The sequence below is a fragment of the Solenopsis invicta genome, chromosome 13 (assembly GCF_016802725.1).
Source record: "Solenopsis invicta isolate M01_SB chromosome 13, UNIL_Sinv_3.0, whole genome shotgun sequence".
Classification (NCBI taxonomy): Eukaryota; Metazoa; Arthropoda; class Insecta; order Hymenoptera; family Formicidae; genus Solenopsis; species Solenopsis invicta.
Window position 1 is genome coordinate 13,414,053 of NC_052676.1, and position 23,935 is coordinate 13,437,987.

Below are 23,935 nucleotides of genomic sequence, written 5' to 3' on the forward strand. Positions count from 1 at the left end.
AGTGTGACATTTTTTTTATAAAATGTTTTTTTTTTAATTTTTCTATGATTTCTTTCATGTTACACGACTTCAAAGAAACACATTTTTTACAGTACATTTTTCCGAAAACTGACGTTTATCGCCGACATTAGCATTACTTCATGTGCACCACGTGGAGGTTGTCAGACGGATTATTGCACATCGTGTGTGTGCGTGCGTGCGTGCGTACGTGTGTGTATGTCACAGCAAAGATAAGGACCCCGCAAAACAGTGTATCTTTTTTGGGGCATAAAAATGAAAAATTAAGAACATTTTTAAAAACCATTGAAAGCATGTTAAAGCTGAAATTTCGACCTTTAAAATGCTTTTTTATTTTTTGTGTATGATGATTTTTCACGGCGTACAAATATCATTTGTAAACAATGCAGGTTTAGCTTTAAAGCTGCGTAACTCGGTCAAAAAAACATCAAAAATTTTTAAAAAGGCATTTTGTAGGCAAAATGTAGTTTATGAAGCTTTACTTAAATTGTTTGAAAAAAATTCGTTTGTCAAGCTGGAAAGTGTCAAAAATACAAAATTTTAAGAAACAAAACAAGATGTGCTTTTTTACTGCATTAGACAAAAAAGTTAAAAAAAACGTTAAAAATCTGTTGATGTAGCATTAAAGTTGAAACTTCAAGCTTCAAAATGCTCTCTTTATTTTTATTTGCGATGATTTTTTGCCGAGTTACAGCTATTTGAAAATAGCCTAATTTTTGATGTCTGGAAAGTATTCACTATTTTTTGTTGACGAATGTATTAAAATATATGTATGGGTTTAAATATATATTGAAATATATATTGAAGTAAAAATATCATTGTTTCAACTATGCTTCGTTAATAACTAATGTAATTTTATCGTTGTCCATTATTGTGATATGAGTACCTTCCACGTACTGAATTTGCACTTTACCTTCGGTAATCTGAAAGTAATATTTCTTATAAAGTTATTATTAAATGTTAGAATCTTACTGGAAAGATCAGAACTGTTGAAATTTACGTAATAAAAACCATTGTAGTGACTATAAGAAAAGTGGAACGAATTCACTGTAAGTCCATTATGGTTTTACATTAAGGGTGGTCCAAAAGTCTGGATACAATCAAATATTTCATGAAGAAAGCATTTTTGAGAATGTTTTATACAAAATTTTGTTTCGACACAGGCAATTAAAAATCTGATTCCGCCGATGACGTTTTATAATGATATTTTTTATTCAGTATTTTATTTGCCCAGTTTGTTTTATACAAAAGTTGTAGGATTTTAAATAGCACATTACATTTTTTTCTAAAGAAACACTGAAAATATGAATGCAATGTACAAAATTAGAGTAATGACTCAAAATATTTTTGTGTGTATGCACGCACACACACGAAAGGATTTAAAGTCATTGAATACTGTGAAACTGACGAACCGTGGAGTTTTATCTCTGTGACGTACGCACGCAGGCACGCACAAGAACTGTAAATCTGACCGTAACTCGGAAAATACTAAATAAAAGAAACTTTATTATACTACATATTTTGAAATGTTCCCAAAATTAGACACAAGCTACAAGAATAGTACCCAAAAATAGTAGTTACTATGTAAAATATTCAAAGTAATTTTTATGTGACCTTAACAATGCTATTCAAAATTGTAATGTGACATGCCACTTAAAATCCTACAACTTTTGTACAAAGTATTTTTCTTCTTTACGAGTTATTCTATTATTCAAGATTTTTGGCCTATCCTGTATGTACATCATAATAAAATACTATAAACAAGGTGAGAAAAAAAATGTGGATACCTCTGAAAAATACGAAAAATATATTTTATCGAAAAATGTTTCAAACAAAAGTTGTAGCGTGTAAAAAAATCCATTTCTTAATACTATCAGTTTGACCTTGGATGCACTCAGAAAAAAAATAGTTGCAACAACTAAAAATGTGAACGCACCTCAACTATTTTTTATAGGTTATAGAAATTATGATACTGTAGTTAATGCAAGTATAGAAATATTATCACACATATTAAATGCTATGATTAGTACAATTATATATATACATATATAGTTGCACTAATTAATTTCATGATTTATTACCAAAACTATACATTTTTATACACTGAGAGAAGAGAATTATAATATTCTACCTCTTTTGTATAATTAGTTACATTTATTATGTTTATATGGTTTCAATTTTGGAAGTTTAAAAAAATTAGTTTTTATCATATTAGTAAATCAAAACATCTTTCACTTGATTTCATTTTTAAGGGAATTCATCAAAAAATATACTTTATTAAAATACAGCAATGGTGAAAAATCTCATAATGCTCCTTTTATACCATTTATGTGTTTCCTTTCTTACAAAAAATAAAACGCCATAAATGACGGTTTTTTATACTAGTATGCAAAGAAAAAAAGTATGTGATATTTGTATACTATAATTGCATAATTAAAAAAATACTTATATTAAAAATATATAATCTAGATTGTTCTTCTTATATAGTTATTATAACAATGTTTTTTTAATTCTTTTACCCACAAATTTAGTTGCGGTAACTATAACATTTACTTAACTATATATTATAATTCTATTAACAAAATTTGTATGATTGTCCCTTTATAGTTGCCATCACTATAATTTTTTTTCCGAGTGTAGCATTACAAAAGTCAGAACAAAGTCATCTTGAAATTTTAAAATAAACCATCTAAATTTTATTACACATTTTTATAGTTTAATTTGAGAGTTTTTCAATACACAGTAAAGAAGTTTATTTTCATTAAATAATTTTTGGATTATAAAGCGTTTGAAACTTACAATATCGTTACATTACCATTATCTAAGGCGTGAAAATTGCCCGGTGTAATTTATACCTCTTTTGTATCGGATTTACACAAATAATATCCCAGTGAGAAATGACAGGTTAAAAAGATGTTAAATCATCGTAAACGTCTAATATCAGTTGATATAAACAATTTGGTCAATTACACGCATTTGTGTCATCAAAATTGGACAATTATTAGACGTCTTCTAATAATTTCTTTGAAATATCCGCATAACTATTATATTATTGCACCACATAATCTCAACGAGCAAATCAACATTTTTGTAATATTTCAAAAAACATTTCGTAAAGAAACAATTCTCAGGTATTTTTTTCGGGAAATTTCCGAGTAACCACCCATCCAAGTTGTGACCGCGGTGAACGTTGCTTGATTTCCAATATCGTAAACTGATCCCTCCGTGACGACTTGTGAACACTTTGTACTGATACTTGTAAATCAGGTCAATATATTGTATCGAAAAGATGAAACATGTAATTAAAGAATATTATTTATATAAAAATATATAAAATTATTGTTTTTTACTATTTTCACAAATGCGGAATAACATCTGGAATAATATCTTTTCTGTTATTTGTTTAAATAAGAATGCAACTAGAAATTATGTGTCAATATAATACAATAATTAAATTAAATACAAAAAACAGTTAGGAAGTCGGGTTAATAAAAGACGTCTTACATGACACAGTTTTCAATTTTATGTTATCTAGATAAGAGAAGAAAAAAGTGACGTTAATTATTTTTGTTAATTATATATTTGCAAAACTACGTCTAATAAAAAAAAAATTTCCGAGTGGTTGAAAAGTAGTTGAAATATTTATTAATATTGACCATCAACGACATTGACGTTTTTTTAACTTATTAATATCGACCATCGACGACATTGACGTCGAATAGACGTCTTTTCAACATATCATTTCTCACTGGATACAAAAGAAGTATAACTCTATAGGACACCCTCCGCATGGTACAATACTAATAACAAGCATACATTCAAGCATTACAACACGAAAAGTACCTAATAAAAATGTACTTTATTATAATGTTTTGACAAGCTTTTAATAGATTTTTTCAAGACCAACAACTTTTGTTTGTAACATTTTTCTATAAAATTTACATTTCGCGAGTTGTTCAGAAATACTAACTTTTTCCCCACCTTGTAGATGTATGTATCTATATTTATACTATAAGTATACATATATTATAGATGTTAAAAACATAATTTACACATATGCATATTGCAGACGTGACCTAAAAATGGCGGAATTAATTAAAAAAGACAACAATATCTATCTCATATTTTCTTAACCGCTTTCCAAAATTCACTGCCAGCACGAAAAATAAATAATGTATACAACGCAAATTACAACGCAATAGACTTTTAGCGCAGTGAATTTTGAGACTCAGCCCATATAGTTTGTTTAGAAGTCGTATTAAACAAAGTTTTTGCTCTCTTGTGTTTCTTTCCATAATATATGTGCGTGTGCATATGCGTGTGTGTATATACAATACATATATAGAAAGAGTAAGAGCAATGAGAGTTGATCCCAAAATTTTGAACAATGTGCTTTGACTATTCCAAGAGAAAAAGTTTTACAATATTTAAATTAGATTTACCTTATGTAAACCATAATCCTCTTCTGCAAAACGAATAATTGCAAGCGTAGGTTTCAGTAAAGTTATGGATGATTTGAGACGAGGTAATGAAGTCACATTATAATTCTGTACAGCAATTATATGATCGTAAATTGTAGAACATGTGAATTTCTGATTTTTTGTGGTTAATATATTTAATTTCTCAGGAAAGTAAGAATGAAATACTTCTAGCTTTTCCTCCCAAGTATCACATTTATCCAGTTCTAATGAAAACTGTAAAATTATTTGATATATATCATTTCAATTTACTTATTGTATATAAGATTATGTTCATATAAATAATTTTTATAATAAAAATTTATAGTGATTTTATAATTTACTAACCGTTTCTTTGTCAACTGTATTATATATATCCATCAAACTAATTAATATAATATTTTGTAACTTCTGTTGAGAAGTAGAGAACAAATATTGGTCCATCCAAAATTTCAATTGATCAGGAGCTCCGTCTATAAGTATTAAGCGTCCTGAAAAATTCTTAGCCTCTAATAGTCTCGCTAATTCGATAGCAATTAAGGATCCAAACGAATATCCCACTATTAGAAATTCTCTTTGATTTTTTATTTTTTCCAATATATACTAAAAATACAAACATAAACATATAAGCTATTCCGTAATTCACGAATCAAAATACTACTTGTATACGTAATCTGTCCAAAACTTTCTAGAATGTTTTGAATTAGCGCACTAATAATAACTTAATTATATATTCTAGTGACACTGTTTAGTCTCTTAGCATTAATACAATGTAACATTGTTAACAATAAATACATGTTGCTTAAGGTCAACAGTTTCACAAATGCCAATGAGAGCCGACGTAGGATGGACGTGTGTGAAATCCAATTTATTAATTGGAGCGACGATCTTTGATGTGGATACACGTTACTTGACTTGTTTTTATTTGTCTGATTGTCAAATTTTGACGAAGCACCATTTCTAATTTTGCGACTTCAGTACTTTCTTTTTTCTTATTAATAATTGCAGACACTGAAGATAACCTAAACGAGGATCGAAATGTTTGTTAATTACTTCAATTAATAAATTGGATTTCACACATGTTTATCCTGTGTCGGCTCTTAGTGGCATTTGTGAAACTGTTGACCTTAAGCAACATGTATTTATTATTAGCAATAAGGAACATAGGTCATGTTGGCCTGATATTATAAAAGTTATGTATTTTTTGAACAGCCCACGTATACATTACACTAAAAAAATTAAAGTATCACTTATTCTGTTGTTGCTACATAAGTATAGATAATCTTTAATTAAGTAATACATTTTCTTTAAGTAACCTCTGAAATAATTAATGACAAAATTTTTTACTCTTTTGTCCTGAAGCTATGGATATAATTATTGTATATCATAATTATTATAATATATATTATTCATAGAGTACACACATATACGAATTATTTAATTAAAATATAAAACATTTAAAATAATTTAAAATTACATACAGGCAGCAAATAAACAGCTGAATTAGTTACTGAATGACTTTGGTTCGGAATATTAAGTACATTGTGTTGCAAACAGATTGCCGAATATTTAATTCCCGATGCTATTGAATTAAATATGCTTGAACATCCTTCAATTCCTGGTAAGAAAAATACATTGCCTTTATCAACTTCTTTTTTTGTATCAAGTTCTACAAGAACATCTGGAACCAAGTCTGAATTGTTAATCATTCGAAATATCATGTTTAAACCTTCCGAAACAGTCGTACTAATTTTATTTATGTCATGCGTGTTTTCTTTTTCGGTTGTATCTGTCATTTGTCTAATTTTATCGAAATTAAGATTTCTAATATCCTGTGCTGTCAAGAAAATATCAAACTCTTTCTCTAATGTTTGTTTAATTTCTACTGCCATCATCGAATCCATACCCAGTTCGGCTAGTGATGTGTTATGCGCCACTGTGTTCAAATTTTTCAATCCTATTGCAAATTAAGAAAGATATTTTAGTAAACTGTATGTTACATTATTTAAATTTTTTAAATAGCTCTTTAGAATTTAGTTACTTGATATAAAAGATTAAAAGAATTACCTAATAAAGATATATGATAAATATATAATAAAAGTAACAAAAATGAAATTTATACAGTAAAGTGTAGATTTCTTTAAGTAATTTTTGAGAAGAATAGGTTAAAGAAGTATAGATAACTTTCAAATGCTCAAATAATAAAATATATTAGGAAACTGTCTTATTACTTTTTTTGAAACTTTAAAATTTAAATCAGAAAGTCATTATATACAAATTTTAGTGTAACTTTGAAATTAACTTCATACTTCTTATCCTGGTTGATAGTTGGCTAACAATCAACTTTATGCTGTTTAGCACGCTATATCACGTTTGGTTATCTGGGCTAAGACATTGTCTTAGAAGTTTACTTACCCATAATATGAGCAATTGTTTCATAAATATTCATTGATCCGCTAATACTTGCTTTTTTAGCAACAACCATACTGCTTACAATAGCTCCATCTTGCAGCAAGAATGTGTCTAATGTATCCAAGCAAGAAGATATTCCTTGTTGTAATGTTCCTCCAATAATAAGCTCTTTGTTATCCTCCTGCATATCTGCGACGAGTCCCACATCACCAATAGCACCCCATTGTATTGCTAAACCGTGTAATCCTTCTTTCATTCTTTTTTCACAGATTCTCTCCATTACGGAATTAGCCATTCCATAATTTGTTTGGCCCGCATTTCCTCGCCCACACGAAACGGAAGAAAACACGACAAAATGTCGAAGTTGGGGACAGATCGTTCTCGACAATTCGTCCATTTTCTTCGTCATCCATGCTTTTGATTTGAATGAATCCTCAAACGATTGCAGTGACTGATTCTCGAATAAACAATCTTTAAGCACAACTGCAAGATTAAATATGGCATCTACTGGCCCTATTCCTTCAGCCAATTTTAATATAGATTCACAATCTTCATGTTTTAAAGTATCATTGACTGTAATAATCTGTACATTTACACCAAAAGATTGCCACAACTTTATTCTTGATTGTTGATAACCGGTTCTTATCCCAGATCGTGATGTCAATATCAAATTTTTTGCACCTCTAAGAATCAACCAGTTTGCTAACTCTAAACCAAAACCGCCCAGTCCACCCAAAATAATGTAACATTTATAATCCAAGCAGTAATATTGTGGGTAAGCGAGTAGAGGAGTATCCAAGGTCTGATCGTCTTCATGAATTTTTATTATTATCTAAACATTTAATTAATATACATTTGTCACTATAAATTAGAATTGAATAGATTCAATTGTATTTTTCTTTTATTTTCTTATTAATATTGTTTTGTATTTTACTAATTATTTATTATTATTTTTATAAAACACAAAAATAGAAAGCCTATGTCTGTCACAGCGGTTCTTGGCACCAAATAAAAATTTTTAATTTTTACTGACTCCAGGCTATTTGAACTGCGCTCCGCATATTCATCGGACTTGAAGCAGGAATAGTAATACTACAGTTTTTCCGAAAAGCGAGGATATTATACATGCTTCTTATAGGATTAATATTACAATTTTGTTATCCTTTCTGACTGGGAATTTTTATTAAAAACTAATGCTTACTAAATAGTTGCGTATATCTTAAGTACAAGTGAATAAAGTTTTCAATCAAACTCTTAGAAATGAGAACAATAATATATCTAAATCGACTATTATTTGTACTGAACAATGTTTTGATGAAACAAGTTCTATTAATCTTAGAACATAATATATGAATCTGCAAGACCTATACAAAGTTTTAATGTTTTGCTCCGTGAAAAAAGAATGGCAAAAGAGGAAACGCATCCTTTTTTTCCTTTTTAGTAAATTGTAAATTACGTTTGTTCTACCCAATAAACTTTTACTTATAAGGTGATTGTTAGAACTCTAATAAACTGGTGCTGATAAGAATTGTGTAGTGTTTTAACTTTTATTGAGTTATTTAAAAAAAACTAAATGATATTTGATCCCCTTCTATCCTCTAATTTCATATTATATCATTTTTTGGATATGTCGTTTATTCAGTGACATTTCTAAGATTATAAATTTTGAAAAATTTAAACAAAGTTTTGTTGTATATATTAAAAGGTAGAACCAAAATTATAATTTTTCAAAGTTGCCTAAGTCTTTCACATGCACGCACACATGTGCACACACACCTTATAAATTAAAAAAAAGTCATACCTTGCCAATATGTTTTCCAGTAGCCATGTATCTAAAAGCAGCTTCTATCTCGTTTCGTTTAAAGACTTTTCTACACAGTGGTTTAATAACATTCATTTTTAAAACTGTTGTTATTTTCTTCCACAGTTTTATCTTTTGTTCTGAGTCTCGAGTCAATAAGTTGTCTAATATAATTCCGTAAAAACTTATGCCTTTGGAAAAAGCATGTACGTTTAATAAATTATTGGAAAACATATCATATTTTCCTATTTCTAGAAAACGTCCACCATTTGCTAAGCAGCGAACAGATGCTTGTAATTTTTCTTCGGCTAAGGAATTCAATACAATATCCACTCCGCGACCTTTTGTACACTGCATAATCATTTCTTCGAAGCTTGTATCTCGAGAGTTTCCTATATGATCTTCAGGAATAGAAGGAAACGTTTCTCTTATAAACTGTCGTTTTTCTTTAGTACCAACTGTCGTGAATATTTCGCAACCTTCATAAAGTGCAAGATGAATCGCAGCTTGACCAATACCTCCAGTACCAGAATGGATCAACACTTTGTTTCCCTTTTTTATTTTACCCTGAAAGTACAATGCATAGTAGCACGTACTATATACACACGGAACTGTTGCTGCGTCTTCCATTGTCCAATTGTCGGGTACATTCCAACTGAGATATTTATCGGCCACACAAATGTTCGCCAATCCACTAAATATAATAATTTTAAAAAATATATAATTTCATATTGCATAAATGTTGCCTTACGTTTCCTTACAAAACATTCAAAATTTAAGTGTTTAAGAAAATAAAAATTAATAATGTTATCAATAATAATATATTTATTATAATAATGGCCATATCTTTTTGCAAGCTTATATTTGGCGGTAGATGAAACTAAATAATGATTTTTAGTAATTAATATTTCGTTAATTACAAATTTTGAAAATTGCAGATGACTTTTCTGCTCAGTTTAACGTTCTCTATCAGTCCACGAAAAATGTAATCGTTATCGAACACCCTGTATATGTTTCCTTAATACAAAATTTAATTTGATTTTGAAATAAAATATTAAATTAATAATAATAAATATAAATAATTTTTTTTTTCATTAATTGTATATTTATAAAAACTATTTTACCCATGTGAGCACATTCCCATTACTCTTTCTCCACGCATATCAAATCCAACAAATTCCATGCCGATTAAACCACATGATGAATTGTTTTGAAGACATGATTCTGTAATTTGGATTTTACCAGTAGCCATCATAATATCTTTAAAATTTAGTGGCGCATAAAGTACATTAATAAGGTCTTCGTACTTAACATGAAAAGATATATTTTTTTGCACCCAATATAAAGTACTCAAATCTCCTCGTACCTGTTATAATAAATATAAATATTTACAATAAATAATTACAATAAAAAATTATTGACCAAAGTATAAAAATCATGATATCAAAAGATTTCAGTGATATTGCAGAGACATTTCAATTTTTCAATCGTGTTGACAATGTCTATAGGATCATCTTTCAAAACGTTCCCATTGTAATATTTCTGCAAACATTTCTGACACGCAATTTCATTTAGTGAATAAAATTCAAAAATTGTAATTTGACGATTTTATCATATTTAAAGACACAACAATTTTCTGAGATGCCTTAAAAAAATGCCTTAATATTATAGAAAAAAACGGCAAACGTAATTGAAAAATTTGCATTACCTTCTTTTAAAATATTAAATTTAACAAAAAAACTAATAACAAATCTTCAGATAATTTATCAATTTTTAAATATCAAACATTAGAGAAAGTCAATAGGTATAGCGAAACAATGTCATGTTTCAAAGCAAATAATACAATAAATTACAATGAATGTTACGTAAAGAAAAGTTGTAAAATTTTAAAAATAAATTTACTCCAAAAGTTAAAATAATAATCAATTTTATATTAATGATGCTAATAAGCATCTATGTTAATGATGCCACAATAAAAACCCTCATCCCTTAAACTCCTGTAAAAAATTTTACTTTAGCTAAGATAGAATATACAGGGTGATTCAGAATAACCTTATGTCCTTAAAGAGACATATTCCTAAGGTTATTCTGAAACAACTTTTCTTTTGACAAAAATTTCTCTGAAGCGTAGTTTTTAAATTGTTGGTAAATTAAATTGAGTTTTAGCGTTCCTGTCGCAAGATATTAAGAATTAAAGAATTACTCCATGTCTATTTTCCATGTTGTATAATTCTCTCTGCCTCGTAATTTGGTAACAGGAAGAAACGCTTCTGACATCTTACTCATGGTTGTCACTTAATATTTTTACTTTCAAAAAATAACAAGTAATTTACTCGCGAACTGACCAATCTGGGCCCATAACCAATGTTGGTAAATTAAATTGAGTTTTAGCGTTCCTGTCGCGAGATATTAAGAATTAAAGAATTACTTGAATAAGAGATAATAACCTTTTAATCTTGTAAGAGAAAAGATACAGAGAAACAACAACGTTGCTAAGTAATACATAAATTACATGAAATTAAACACTTAAACAGAAGACATTACTTCTTGTATATCTAACAACTTATCGTTGATATAAAGTGTTTCTCGAGATCGCATATTAATTAATATTACCAATATAAATAATAAAAGGAAATAGTTATCCAATAACCGGGTGCTTATAGCAGTGAAGCAGGGCCGGCGTAACTCACCGTTCGATACGGGCGATTGCATGAGGCGATCGCAGTTATAAGCTGATAGCTAGAACACTGCTTTCTCTCCCTTTTCTCTCTCTCTTTCATTCTCTCTCCCGCTCTTTCAAAGCGTCTATCTCAGGGGTCGGCAACCTTTTGAGTCGGAAGAGTCAAAAATTACAATTTACAAAATTTCAAAGTTTTTAAAGAGCTACAAAATTTTTTTTTGCCAACAATAAATAGTACTCGCATAAATAAAGTTTTTTAATAAAAAAAACTAATCTATTTATTCATAAGAAAAAATATCTATTTATTCATATATAAGTAGTGTTTCTTACAACAAATTAGATAATATATGTATATTGGATTTCCCGTAATGCTTCATAAATATTTCAGGGATCGAAAAAGGATGAAATTTTGAACTAAAAGTTTCTTTGCCCATTTTGGCTCAGATTATTATTTACCGACTTATTAATGGTTAAAGTTGATCAATCAGATTGCGCTCAGCCGAAGCGCCCAGAAGCGTAGCGTGCCGTGGGACTCCTCGCGCTTACTGTAAACATGCTCCCGATTAAAATGTTATTCTAATTTTTTATATTAATAAATAAATAAATAAATAAATCGATAAATAAGTAGGTAAATAATTAAATAAATAGGTAAATGAGTAAAAATAATTTGCAAATTTATCTAATTTTTGAATATTTTTGATTCTTTTTATTATTTATTTATTTATTCGTTTGTTTAATTCAATTATTTAATCTATTTGTTCATTCAGTTATTTAATTTCCATGGCTAACCTCGTAGCGATGGGGAAAAATTAACTACGAGATGTTTGTCATGGGTATAAAAGAAGATTATTAGATAAAAACATTAACAAAATAAATTGTATAACAAATAGTTTGTTGAACATATTCTTCAAAAAAATGTTTTGACATGTATTACGCATTTAACATACATATTTTATTAAATTAAACTTTATTAAACAATGTAACTTGTACTTAAAATAAAAAAAACAATAACATACATTTGAGCAAACAAATTCAATGGAAGCGTTGGCTTTGCATGGTTTTAGAAAGTTTGGATAAATTTGGCTCATAACTTGTTGTTTTAAGTTTCAAACACGACTCAAAATTTTTATTTTTTAGTTGACTTCTTACTTTACTTTTAATTATATTTATGCAAGAGAACGCTTGCTCGCACAAATATGTCGATCCGAAGATAGTCAGCACTCCAAATGCCAACTTTTTCACTTCACTGTAGCAATCTGAAAGACTATTCCATGCGTCGAATATAAGTGCTTCAACTCGCGGCATTTTTTTTAAAGCTGTCCACTTTTGTTGCGTTACGTACATACATTTCTGGACCTCCAACTCTTCCAACTTGCTTTTCAACTCTGTAAATTTTCCACTCCACAAGCTTTACTTTTTAAATTGATCAATTGCATTTCTAGAGATCCAGTATCAATTTCAAATGGCTCAATGTGGATTTCGTTACTATTTGTGTTGAGAGGATTTACTATGAATGCTACAGTGGTTTTGTTGGTTTTAAATTGCTCAAATCTGTCAGCAAATTCATCTTTAATTTTTTTTATAATTGTGCTGAAGTAATTCGTGTCAACAGTTGCACTGGTTTTATCGCGATATTGCTTTAGAAATTGAAAATGAAGTAATTTACCGCTCTGAATATCTTCTGCAAAAAGAATTAATTTTTCTTTAAAACAAACCAATTCTTCTACCAAAACATAGGCTGAGTTTTCTTTTTCTTACAGTTTTAGATTTAGCTCATTTAATTTTGCTGTGATATCCACCATAAACTAAAATTTTTGCAACCATTTGTCGTTCTCTAATTCAGAGTGATTAATGCCTTTTTCATTTAGGAATATATTTATTTCATTCAAGCACAAAACAAAACGTTTCAACACCTTACCTTTGGAAAGCCATCGCACTTTATTGTGAAGAAGGAGGTCAGAATACTGAGCCTCCATTTTGTTTAAGAATTCTTTAAACTGACGATGGTAGAGTGCTTTTGACAAGATGCTGTTAACAATCTTGATTAGCAAATTCATGACCTCAACTATTTTGGCCGGAAATGTTTGGGCACAAAGCGCTTCTTGGTGTATTATGCAGTGAAACGTAAGAATTTCGTGGTTATTTTGCTCTGAAGAATCGTTGTTGCCCTTTTATTTTTTCCTGTCATACATCTAGCTCTATCAGTTGCTATTGAAACAATTTTATTTAAATCGATTTTATTGTTTTCAAGGCATTTTTTCACGGCATTCGCTATATCTTCTCTAGTTTGTCCCGAGAGCGGTAGCAATCCTAGAAGTTCTTCTTTTGGACCTTGGGAAGACATATACCTGACAAAAAGGGCAACTTGTGCCGTGTCTTTTATGTCGCAAAACTCATCAATAGCAAGTGATAAGGCAAAAGAAAGTTGAATATCTTCCACCTGCAAATATGTTACATTTGAAGACATATTAGCTATTCTATCTTGTACTGTTTTAGCTATTCTATCTTGTACTGTTTTAGCGGATAGTGGCAAATCTTTAATTTTTTTCAAGATTTCTGGTTTGTTTTAGAAATCACGAAACAGTTCGTCAGATGCATGTATGAAGCAATCTTTGACATACTCACCATCTGTGAATGGTTTGCCTTTTTTTGCAATTTCTAGTGACACCGCGAAGCTTGCCAGATTAACATTACTTGTAGATTGCGTCCAGTTATTTAACATGGAACTTGATTGCTGTTTTTGTTTTTGGAGCTTGTCGACAGCTTTTTTTCGTTCTTTGCCGGCTGGATATTTACTAGCAAACTGAGTATGTTTTTTTAGTGAAGTGTCTCTCTAAATTTGATTTCTTATTGTGTGCAAGTTTTTCGTAGCAAATGAGACAAATCGAAAGGCCATCTGAGTTGCATATGAAAGCGAACGACTCCGTCCAATCCCGATTGAATTCTCGATGCTCTTCTTCAGTTCTTCCCCTTTTTTTTGTAGGTGCCATGCTTGCGGTGAAGCTGTAATAAAAAATTTTTTAAATTATTATTTAGGTATCCAAAACAGCAGATGACAAGTTTTGCAATTATTTACTATGTCAACGTATACCTAAGTAAATACATACGAGAAGCTGTGCATAATGAAATATAATTTATCAAAAAACATTTTACAACGATATTTCCCAATTAAAAATACTTACCTAAATAAAATAAATAATTCTCTAATAATTTAATTATTAAAATAAATAATTTAGACACAAAACACTGTTTGTCTCACTTTCTCACGTACTGATTGACTTAAGTACATAATTTCGCCGCATTTGTGGTCGCTTCCCGTGTGCGGTGATCGCCGAACGGACTTGTCAGAACGTGTTTATCACGACGCAGCCTGCACATTTTAGTTTTTTTTTTTAATTTTGGCAAATATTAGATACTTAGTTTACGAGTAAAGGTGTTATGCCCAGCTATGCCGAAATCAATGAAAATTGCCAAACATATAAACAATCTAAAACTGCAAATATCTACCTACTTTGATCCTCAGAGTTCGAAAATAAGTTTATTAAATAACAGTTTACAGGTACTTACACTTATAATTATTATTTTAACGCTAATTTTTAAATAATAAAAGCTATAAAATAGATAAATAATAAAATAAGTAATTTATTAAATATATATTTTAATAAAAACACTTTCGCGGTAATATCCAACAGTAGTACTTTGTTTCTTTTTTGACAATTCTTATTAACTTCAAAAAAGTAGTTAGGTATCTTATTTGGAAAAAAATATGTATAATATTTATTTTAAAAATACATTTTTATTGCATTTTCTTGTAATCGATTTCGAGACCTTTCCAAAACACTACAAGAAAGTTTATTTTGGTTGAGTATTTTCCGAGTTGTGAGGCTTGAAAGCTGTAATGTACTGTAACTTTCAAGCTTTACAACTCGAAAAATACTTAACGAAAATACATTTGTTTATAGTGTTTTGGAAAGGTCTTGAGATAAGCTACAAGAATATGCAATAAAAAGTAGGCAGTTCCATTTAAAAAAGTTAATGTGATTTTGATCTGACCTTGGCGACGCCATCCAAGGTCAAACTGATAAGATCAGTAAATAGATCTTTTGAAACCCTATAACTTTTATCTGAAATATATTTTTTTTTAATGCTTAGTTTTCGAGATATTTTGCTGATCCGGGACTTTTTGAACACCCTGTATAATATGTTACCTACCTTTACTTCGGTTTTTTTATTGTTATTATATATATATATATATATATATATGTACATACATAACTTTGAGAAGATAATTTGCTTCTAACTCTTTTACTTGAAACAACAAACTATACGTCACAGCCAAAGCACTGTTGAAGACGCCAAATTGTCTTGCGTCGAAAGCGAATTAAAACCTACATAGAAACATCCAACGACGGCGTCATTCGAGAGCTTCCGACGGACTGGCGACAGTGACGACGCGTGTCACAGGGGAGAGGTGCGGTGAAAAGCGAGTATAAGTGGCTGAGAGATAGAATCGGTGCCTAATCTTCGTTAATCGATTCAGAACAATTTTTAAATGTTTTTTTTTGATAAAATAAATAATATTTGCGTATGGAACTAAAGAGCCGCAGCTTCACATCCAAAGAGCCGCATGTGGCTCGCGAGCCGCAGGTTGCCGACCCCTGGTCTATCCCATTCTCATTCTCATTCTTTTTTTATTTATTTATCAATTCATACGCTAACACTGAAATAATGCTAGAATTAAAAACGATATTTAATTATTTGACGTCTTGCTTTTAATAATTCTGTAGTGTAAAAAATATTTTTTTTTAGTCAAAAATATTTAAAATGCCTGATTGAAAAATAAAAATGCAGAGTGAAAGAAGAGAGAGAGAGAGAGAGAGAGAGAGAGAGAGAGAGAGACAAGTTCGATCAAATTTGAACGTGTATACTCACTTATCATCCTACACAGCAATCAGCCTTTATCTTCACGAAAACAAAATATCCATATTAAACTCAAGATTTTTCTCTTTTCTTCTTAAATTACATCATTTCTCACATACACTGCAATCATTCTTTTGATCGAAAAATACTAACGCATTACTTTATACAAATCACTATTGTCAATTACTATTAATCTCACTAGTAATCACGCATGAGAATTACTCAAAAAATGAAACACGTGCATGTGACCATGATTTCAAAGATTTCAAGGTCATTCCTGTTTTTGACGGCTGAATGACTGAGTTTTGATATGAAACAAGAGACAGTCGCTTGAGAAACGTGAGCCGTGAATGCGCCGCGAGTGCTACGTTTGGCTCGTCCAGGATGACCGTGAAATCTTCGAGTTCATGGTCACAAGTGCAATAGTATTTTTAATTTTTAATTATTGCCTTCTGACATTTAGAACGTTGATTACACAGTGATACCGCGAACAATAAAACGAGTCGACTGCTCGCTCGTAAAGCAAAGAGGATATAACCTAACCTCTGTTATGAACACGTGTCGTGTGTTCGTCGTGTAAACACGTGTTCCTTTTTTTTAATTGTTACACGTTATTAGTAGCGAATAATAGTGATTGACGATAGTGATTTGTATAAAGTGATGCGCTAGTAATTTTTAATCGAAAAAATGATTGCAGTGAATGTAACAAGTGATGTGATTTAAGAAGAAAAGAAGAAAATCTTAAGTTTAATATGAATATTCTGTCTTTGTGAAGATAAAACTGATTGCTGTGCAAGATGATAAGTGAGTATACACGTTCAAATTTGATTGAACTCGTCTCTCTCTCTTTCTCTTTTTTTCTCTTTCACTCTGCATTTTAATTTTTTAATCCCGCATTTTAAATATGCTATTTTTGACTTAAAAAGAATATTTTTTTACTTGTACAAAATTATTAAAAGACGTCAAATAATTAATATGGTTTCTAATTCTAGCATTATTTTAGTGTCAATGCATGAATTCATAAATAAATAAGAAAAAAATGATAATGAAAATGGGAGAGAGGTTTTGAGTGAGCAGGAGAAAGAGAAAGAGAGAGAAAGAGAGTGAAGGCCGGGAGGGAGGGAAAGCAGTGTTTGATCAGCTGATCATTGTGATCGCCTCACGTAATTGCCCATAACGAACAATGAATTGTACCGGCCCTGTCTCACCGCTATACGCGCCTGGTTATTGGATAACTATTTCTTTTTATAATTTAAAAATTAAGCTTTGGACAAACTTTGCCAAATAAAAAGTTGTTTCAGAATAATCTCAGGAATATGTCTCTTCAAGGACATAAGGTTATTCTGAATCACTCTGAAAACCTCCCTACTTTGCGGGACAGGCGTTTTAGCTAAAACATTTATTCACAGTTTAATGAACTCGGAGATGTATATAAAATTATACAAAAAATATTAAGTTCTAGTTATAAGATCCACCTTTGACTGAATAAAATTCACTCTCTAATTAGTTGTGTATAAATGTTTACCTATAATAAAGTTTATAAAAAAACTTTTTGACGCACCTTCTGTTGAACGAAAGCACGTTGTACAAGTTTTGGTTCCAACGATGGCAATGAAAAATGCCTGTAGGATCCCCAAACGTTATCTGAACGTATAACATTGATAGGTAGGTCCAACTGCAGTTGATTCGCGTATAATGGTTCTTGCAAAGAAAAAGCTGGCACTTTGTCATCTTGAATAAATACACCTCTGATTACTTCACCGCCCAATTCCTTTCGTAAACAATTAATAAGACCTAGTAATCCGCATTCAAAGTCTTTTTCTGCGACAAGTATTATTCTTGTATTCACATTAGTCTGATTTTCCACATTCATGATTGATTTCAGTTTATCTATCCATGTAAATTCGTAATTATTTACGTGTACAATCTGGTACTGCTTTCTAACAATATTTTGTGTTTTTCTTAACAATAAAAGTGTCTTTTTATTTACTTGTTTTTTCAGTATAACATCCAACCCGTATGTTTTCAGGCATGAATAATCATAGATTGAATCGGATTTCTCCAAAGTAAGTAGAAAACCTTGCGACATTAATAGAGACAATAATTGTCTATATAATTTCTTGTTATTTTTAGTCAAAATATCATAACCAATGATCATTAAACAGTTTTCGTCTTTTGACAATTTAGTAATCTCTGTTGTAGAAACGTTGTTTGACAAAGAGATATTTTTGAATCTTCCATGATTTGTTACTAACTTAGTATGATGTCGAATCTGAGGTAAATCACTTAATACATCATTAACAATTGGATAATTTAGGTCTTCTGGTGTTATTTTATCACTATCATCGATATATTCAATTATTTTAATATTTATTATATTACAACATTCGAGTGCAATATGTATCGACATTCTTATTGCATCGCATAACGACATAGTTTCTAAATCATGATGGTCAATAAACTTGTATTCTTCAAGAACGACATTAACTGCTTTCTGTCGGTGAATTATAGGAGTAGTTACGGTACCAAAAATTTGTATTCCTCCGGATATTACAGCGTCCAATGATTTATAATAACGAACAGGAAATTCTACAACGTATTAAATAGAATTGATTTGTCGTACAATTATAATATTATACAATCGCATACTGTTACATTTACCTATTTCTTACGGAAAATAAATATTGATGCTCAATACTTACAAGGAAACTGTCACGGATGTCCGACGCCGATATTCTCCTTGAAATATGTTGTTAAACACGAAAATTAAAGAGACTCGTATTTTTTTATATGGACGGAATCTCATATTTAGGAAATAAAACTTTGAAAAAAAAACGGTATTTTTCTTTCGGAGATATCGTCAAAAGTATAAGAGGTAGAAGAAAACTTTTTTAACAAAAGTTGTATAGTTTAAAGGATTCTTTAAAGTTGTGAAAAAAAAAAATTTTTTTGTTTTGTTAAACAAAATACCCGCACCACTCAACGTTTTCTTCAATTTAAAAAAATTTTTTTTCAGCCAAATTTATTGGTTATCTTTTTCCAAATCAAACCATATACAGGGTGTCCCATTTTAATCTATCACCCCAAATATTTCCGTTTCGAAATCGACTACAAGACAATGCAATAAAAAAATATAGAATGTTAGGGAAGTACCGATACCCTTTAATTAGGGAACTACCAATACTCTAACATTGTATCTCTTATTGCATATTTTGTAGTTTATTTTGAATTTTTTCCAAAGCTACTGGAGGTTGCACGGTCAGATTTACATCTCTTGTGTGTGTGTGTGTGTGTGTGTGTGTGTGTGTGTGTGTGTGCGCGCGCGCGTGCGTGCGTGCGTGCGTGCGTGCGTGCGGGTGTCAACAGAGATAAGGACTCCACAATTCGTCACTCCCGTGGTATTTAATGATTCCAAATCTTCTCTGCTGTGTGTGTGTGTGTGTGTGTGTATGTGTGTGTGTATGAAGGGAGGAAAGTATTTAAAAATAATTAGGTATTTTATTGAAGGTGTTTGAAAACACATTCACCTTGTTAAATACATAAACACAATTTGTTATGAAAATTGTTACGCTCTATTAAGAACAGTTGGTATTATGCTTCTGAAAACGTTACGAATACGTATTGCACATTTTCAATAGTCGTCGGCTCAGTCTTGTACACTTTTTCTTTAACATATCTCTAGAGAAAAAAATCCAATAACGTCAGATCAGGAGATCTAAGAGGCCACTCCTGAGTTTGAAACCAATACATTGTCTTCCGAAAACATTATTTAAATAGTCCCTGACGTTGCGTGCTCTGTGAGCGGGCGCCCCGTCTTGCATAAACCACATTCTATTATGGGTCTAAAGATCAATAGTTTCTAAAAGGATCGGTAACTGATTTTGCAAAAAAATTAAATAATTTTGCGCTTTAATGTTTGCTTGAAGAAATATGGACTAATAAACTAATCTTCCTACCATACCAGCCCAAACATTAATAGACCATTGCCATTGTAACTTTTTATTCCATTGCCAGTGTGTGTGTGTGTGTGTGTGTGTGTGTGTGTGTGTGTGTGTGTGCGTGCGTGCGTGCGTGCGTGCGTGCGTGCGTGCGTGCGTGCGTGCGTGCGTGCGTGCGTGCGTGCGTGCGTGCGTGCGTGCGTGTGTGTGTAGAGGCATTTATAATTAATTCTCAAAAATGCTATATTGTAAGATACTTTTATTAGACAGGGTATTGAAAAAAAAGGTCACATATTATAATAGTAAGTAGTATTGATCAAAACAAGAAGAAAATGTCTAATTAACATGAGTCCTAAGACTTATATTTTCAAAGATACAAGCTATTTTGTTATTTGAATTCTTTGTTATTTTCTTATTAGTCGTGTTATCTTTAGAATGTTATGAACAAAGGAGTAAGGTAAAATGAGAATGTCTTTTTGCTAGATGCCCTGACAAATAAAAAATAAACAAAGAGAGATAAAAAAACAATTTTTATTTTAATATGAAATGTAATTATTTATCTTCCATAAAAAAACTGTAGTAAAAAAACTAAATGTACGATGACAAAATAAAAAAAAATTTTTTTTTTAAACAAAAAGATTTAATGCTGACTTGGCATTAGTGGAGTTGCTATGTGTGGTTGCCATTTACTCTCACGCATGTTTCAGCCCTACGTCATAGAGAATCACGCACTCTTTCAAATCAGGCATTCTAACTTTATTTCTTTCTCCTGATATTTACGTTTTGTTCGCAATAGACAAGCCAACTCCTTTGTTCATTATATTCTAAAGATGACACGACTGATAAAAAAATGACAAAGAGCTCAAATAACAAAATAGCTTATATCTGTGAAAATATTAGTCTTAGGACCCATGTTAATTAGACTTTTTCTTCTTGTTTTGATCAACATTACTTGCTATCGAAATATGTGACCCTTTTTCAACACCCTATGATTGAATTTGGAAAAAAATAATCTTTAAATTGTCTTAAAAGAAATTTTTTAATGTAAAAAGAACTGGATTGAGGGAGTATTTTGTTAAAGAAAATTTTTCAAAAGTATTTTTTTTACAACTTTAGAATACTCTTTAAACAGAATAAATTTTGTTAAAAAAATTTTTTTGTATCTCTTATACTTTCGATGATATTCGCCTTGAAAGAGAAATTTCGTTCTTCTTCAAAGAGGTTTTACCTCCTAAATTTGAGATTTTGCACATATAAAAAAATACAAGTCTCTGAAATTTTCGGTTTACCAACATATTTCAAGGGGAATCAAATTGGCGCCGGCCACTTGTGACATGTCTTTTGTTAGTATTTAAGTTGTAATACTGATTGTGAGTATTGAAAGTCAGTATTGATGAATACGTAAATATTGATAAAGGTTAAGTATTAACTGTTAGTTTTTGTGAATACTAAATATTAGAAACTAGTAATTAGAAATTGAGGTCATTAGAAATTGATCAATACTTATGTATTAGGAATAGTTAAGTATTGGTAAATACTGAATAATTGACAATTAGTTCTGGTGAATACTTTAATTAATAATCATAATAATGTAGAGGCGCCAATACGTATTAAAAGGATTAGAAATATAATATGACTAATTCTTTGAGAAATTAGATGAAATTCGCGACTTTGCTGATTGCTGAAACCTCGTAATTTTTTAAACAATCAAGTAATAATGTAAACAAATAATACAAATTATCGTTGATCGTTTCTACTCTTTTCTATTTTATTTTTAACCTTTATTTTTTAAAGCATTGTAGGCACATAATTTTTATAAAAATTGGTTAAGAAACTAAAATATTAGTCCGATATGTATAACAATATATTGAATTTGTTTAAATCTTGGTTGAATATTTGAATAGTTGACATGGATAAAATATATCTTTTTTGTGAAACTAAATAACAATTGAATCAACTTAATGTTTCGTTAATAATCGTATAGTGTTGCGCAAGGCTGAAGGAGCCGTTAGAGATGGCAGTAGTCTGCCTAGTCGTTACCGACATACACACACGCGCGCGCGCGCACTCTTGTTCAAGGCCCATAACACGTATGTTGTTCGTACTTATTAAAGCACTTGATTAAAGTACACGAGACGTCGTTTGTGGAGACCTAATACCACAACATGATGGAAGCGTGGTAAAGAACCCATTACAAGTAATTTGAGGCATAATAATAAAAGGTGCAACGCAGCAAGTGCAAGAACGAAAAAGTAAGGTTAAGCGAGCACGATGCCGGAAGACAACGACGGCAGTCAAAAACCCTCTCAGTGCATGGCAACAATTGCGCAATTATCTCCGCCACCGAATTTTAGCTTTCAAATTCAGAAGAATGGCAACGGTAGTCCACCAAATGGGAGCGTTACCTATAAGGAAGCGGATTGGTAAGTCAGCTTGAAGAGACACAAGCCAATCAATTTGTGTATTTAATGGGGCCGCAAGCAGAAAACATTTTGTTATCGTTTAAGTTGAACGATAAAGAAGCTAAGAGTTATAACGTAATAAAGAGAAAATTGGAAAAGCATTTTGGGGCTCAAGTGAACGTAGTTTTAGAAAAAGCACTATTTAATAGGCGCGTACAGCAGAATAAAACAACAGTAGAAGATTTTATTGCGGATCTCTATCGGTTGGCAGAGACATGTAATTTCGGTGCATTAAAAGACGAACTTATTAGAGACTGTGTTGTAGCAGATAGTCGAGAGCAGATACTGTCAGAAACATTACAGTGTGATCCTGACCTTACGTTGGAAAAAGCAATAACAAAGGTAAGAACAAAGGAAGAAATCAGAAGCCAACAAACAGTCCTGCAAGGAGCAGAGACGTCAAGTAATCTTGATAGAATCCACAGTTAAAGTCTACAGTTAAAGTCTACAAAGAGGTCGTGGTCGACAGCAGTCATATGGTGTACCACGACAACGAACCAAGGAAAGAACAGCAAGAATGAAGTGCTGCAACCGGTGCGGCATGACACTGCAACATGCATTTTTCTCGTGCCCAGCTAAGGAGTCTGAATGCCATAAGTGTAAGAAAAAAGGGCACGGGGCAGCAATGTGCAAAAAAAAGTTGTGCACAAAATAAAGAAGGCTAACAATAAAAAAGAAAAAGACAATGAGAAGGAAGATCTCTACTTAGACGGTGTGCGAGCTATGAATAAATAAAAATAAAAAGAAGAGTGGTGGTATAACTGACAAAAGATCACAGATGAGCATCGACAAATATTAGAAGGAGAATTAAAGACAGTGTATTCTAAACCTCCGTGGTTAGTCTATATAAGCATCAATGGAACAAAGATGACTATTAAAATAGATACAGGAGCTAACGTTACTGTAGTAAGTAAAAAGCTCTACAAGCAATATTTAGAAGGTACAGCATTAACAAAAGCACGAAAAGAATTGCGAGTAGGAGACTCTATACCGCTCAAAGTGCTGGGTGTGGCGCAAGCGAAAATTGAGTGAAAGAAAGAAGCAATCATTGATCAGGTGTATGTTGTAAAAGAGAACATGCAACCAATTCAACCGTTACTCGGTCGACCTGCCATCAAAGCATTGAGCATGTTAGACTGGAAGAAAAGACATCATTATCAATAAACATTGATCCTGAAGGTGGATTTGTCCAGATGTTTTAAAGGCTAGGATGTTTCAAAAAAGGTAAGCTATATCATATCTGTCTC

General features: G+C 30.9%; 2 protein-coding genes across 2 annotated transcripts in view; both read right to left on the bottom strand.

The window, feature by feature from the left end:
- Positions 1-506: 506 nt before the first annotated feature.
- Positions 507-23,935, bottom strand: part of LOC105203128 (fatty acid synthase) — a 71,069-nt gene continuing 47,640 nt past the window's right edge. The window contains exons 13-20 of the mRNA XM_039456803.1: positions 17,850-18,877; positions 9,813-10,054; positions 8,689-9,382; positions 6,891-7,719; positions 5,957-6,432; positions 4,824-5,078; positions 4,461-4,712; positions 507-941 (exon numbers count right to left, since the gene is read on the bottom strand). Coding sequence (XP_039312737.1) covers positions 846-941; positions 4,461-4,712; positions 4,824-5,078; positions 5,957-6,432; positions 6,891-7,719; positions 8,689-9,382; positions 9,813-10,054; positions 17,850-18,877 — 3,872 coding nt within the window. The 3' untranslated portion in view covers positions 507-845. The remainder of the gene's footprint in view (positions 942-4,460; positions 4,713-4,823; positions 5,079-5,956; positions 6,433-6,890; positions 7,720-8,688; positions 9,383-9,812; positions 10,055-17,849; positions 18,878-23,935) is intronic.
- Positions 12,352-14,888, bottom strand: LOC120359413. Its single transcript, XM_039456809.1, has 3 exons — positions 13,994-14,888; positions 13,287-13,808; positions 12,352-13,049 (listed from the first exon to the last, which is right to left on the bottom strand). Exons 2-3 carry the CDS (start codon positions 13,423-13,425, stop codon positions 12,748-12,750), a joined length of 441 nt encoding a protein of 146 aa, XP_039312743.1. The 5' UTR covers positions 13,426-13,808; positions 13,994-14,888; the 3' UTR covers positions 12,352-12,747.

Bases quoted from the DNA above. Each gene is read 5' to 3' on its own strand.
- LOC120359413 (XM_039456809.1), bottom strand. From the start codon at position 13,425: ATGAATTTGCTAATCAAGATTGTTAACAGCATCTTGTCAAAAGCACTC. The intron at 13,050-13,286 runs GTAAGGTGTTGA...TTCTTTTTGCAG, and splicing joins AGTGCGATGGCTTTCCAAAG to AAGATATTCAGAGCGGTAAA.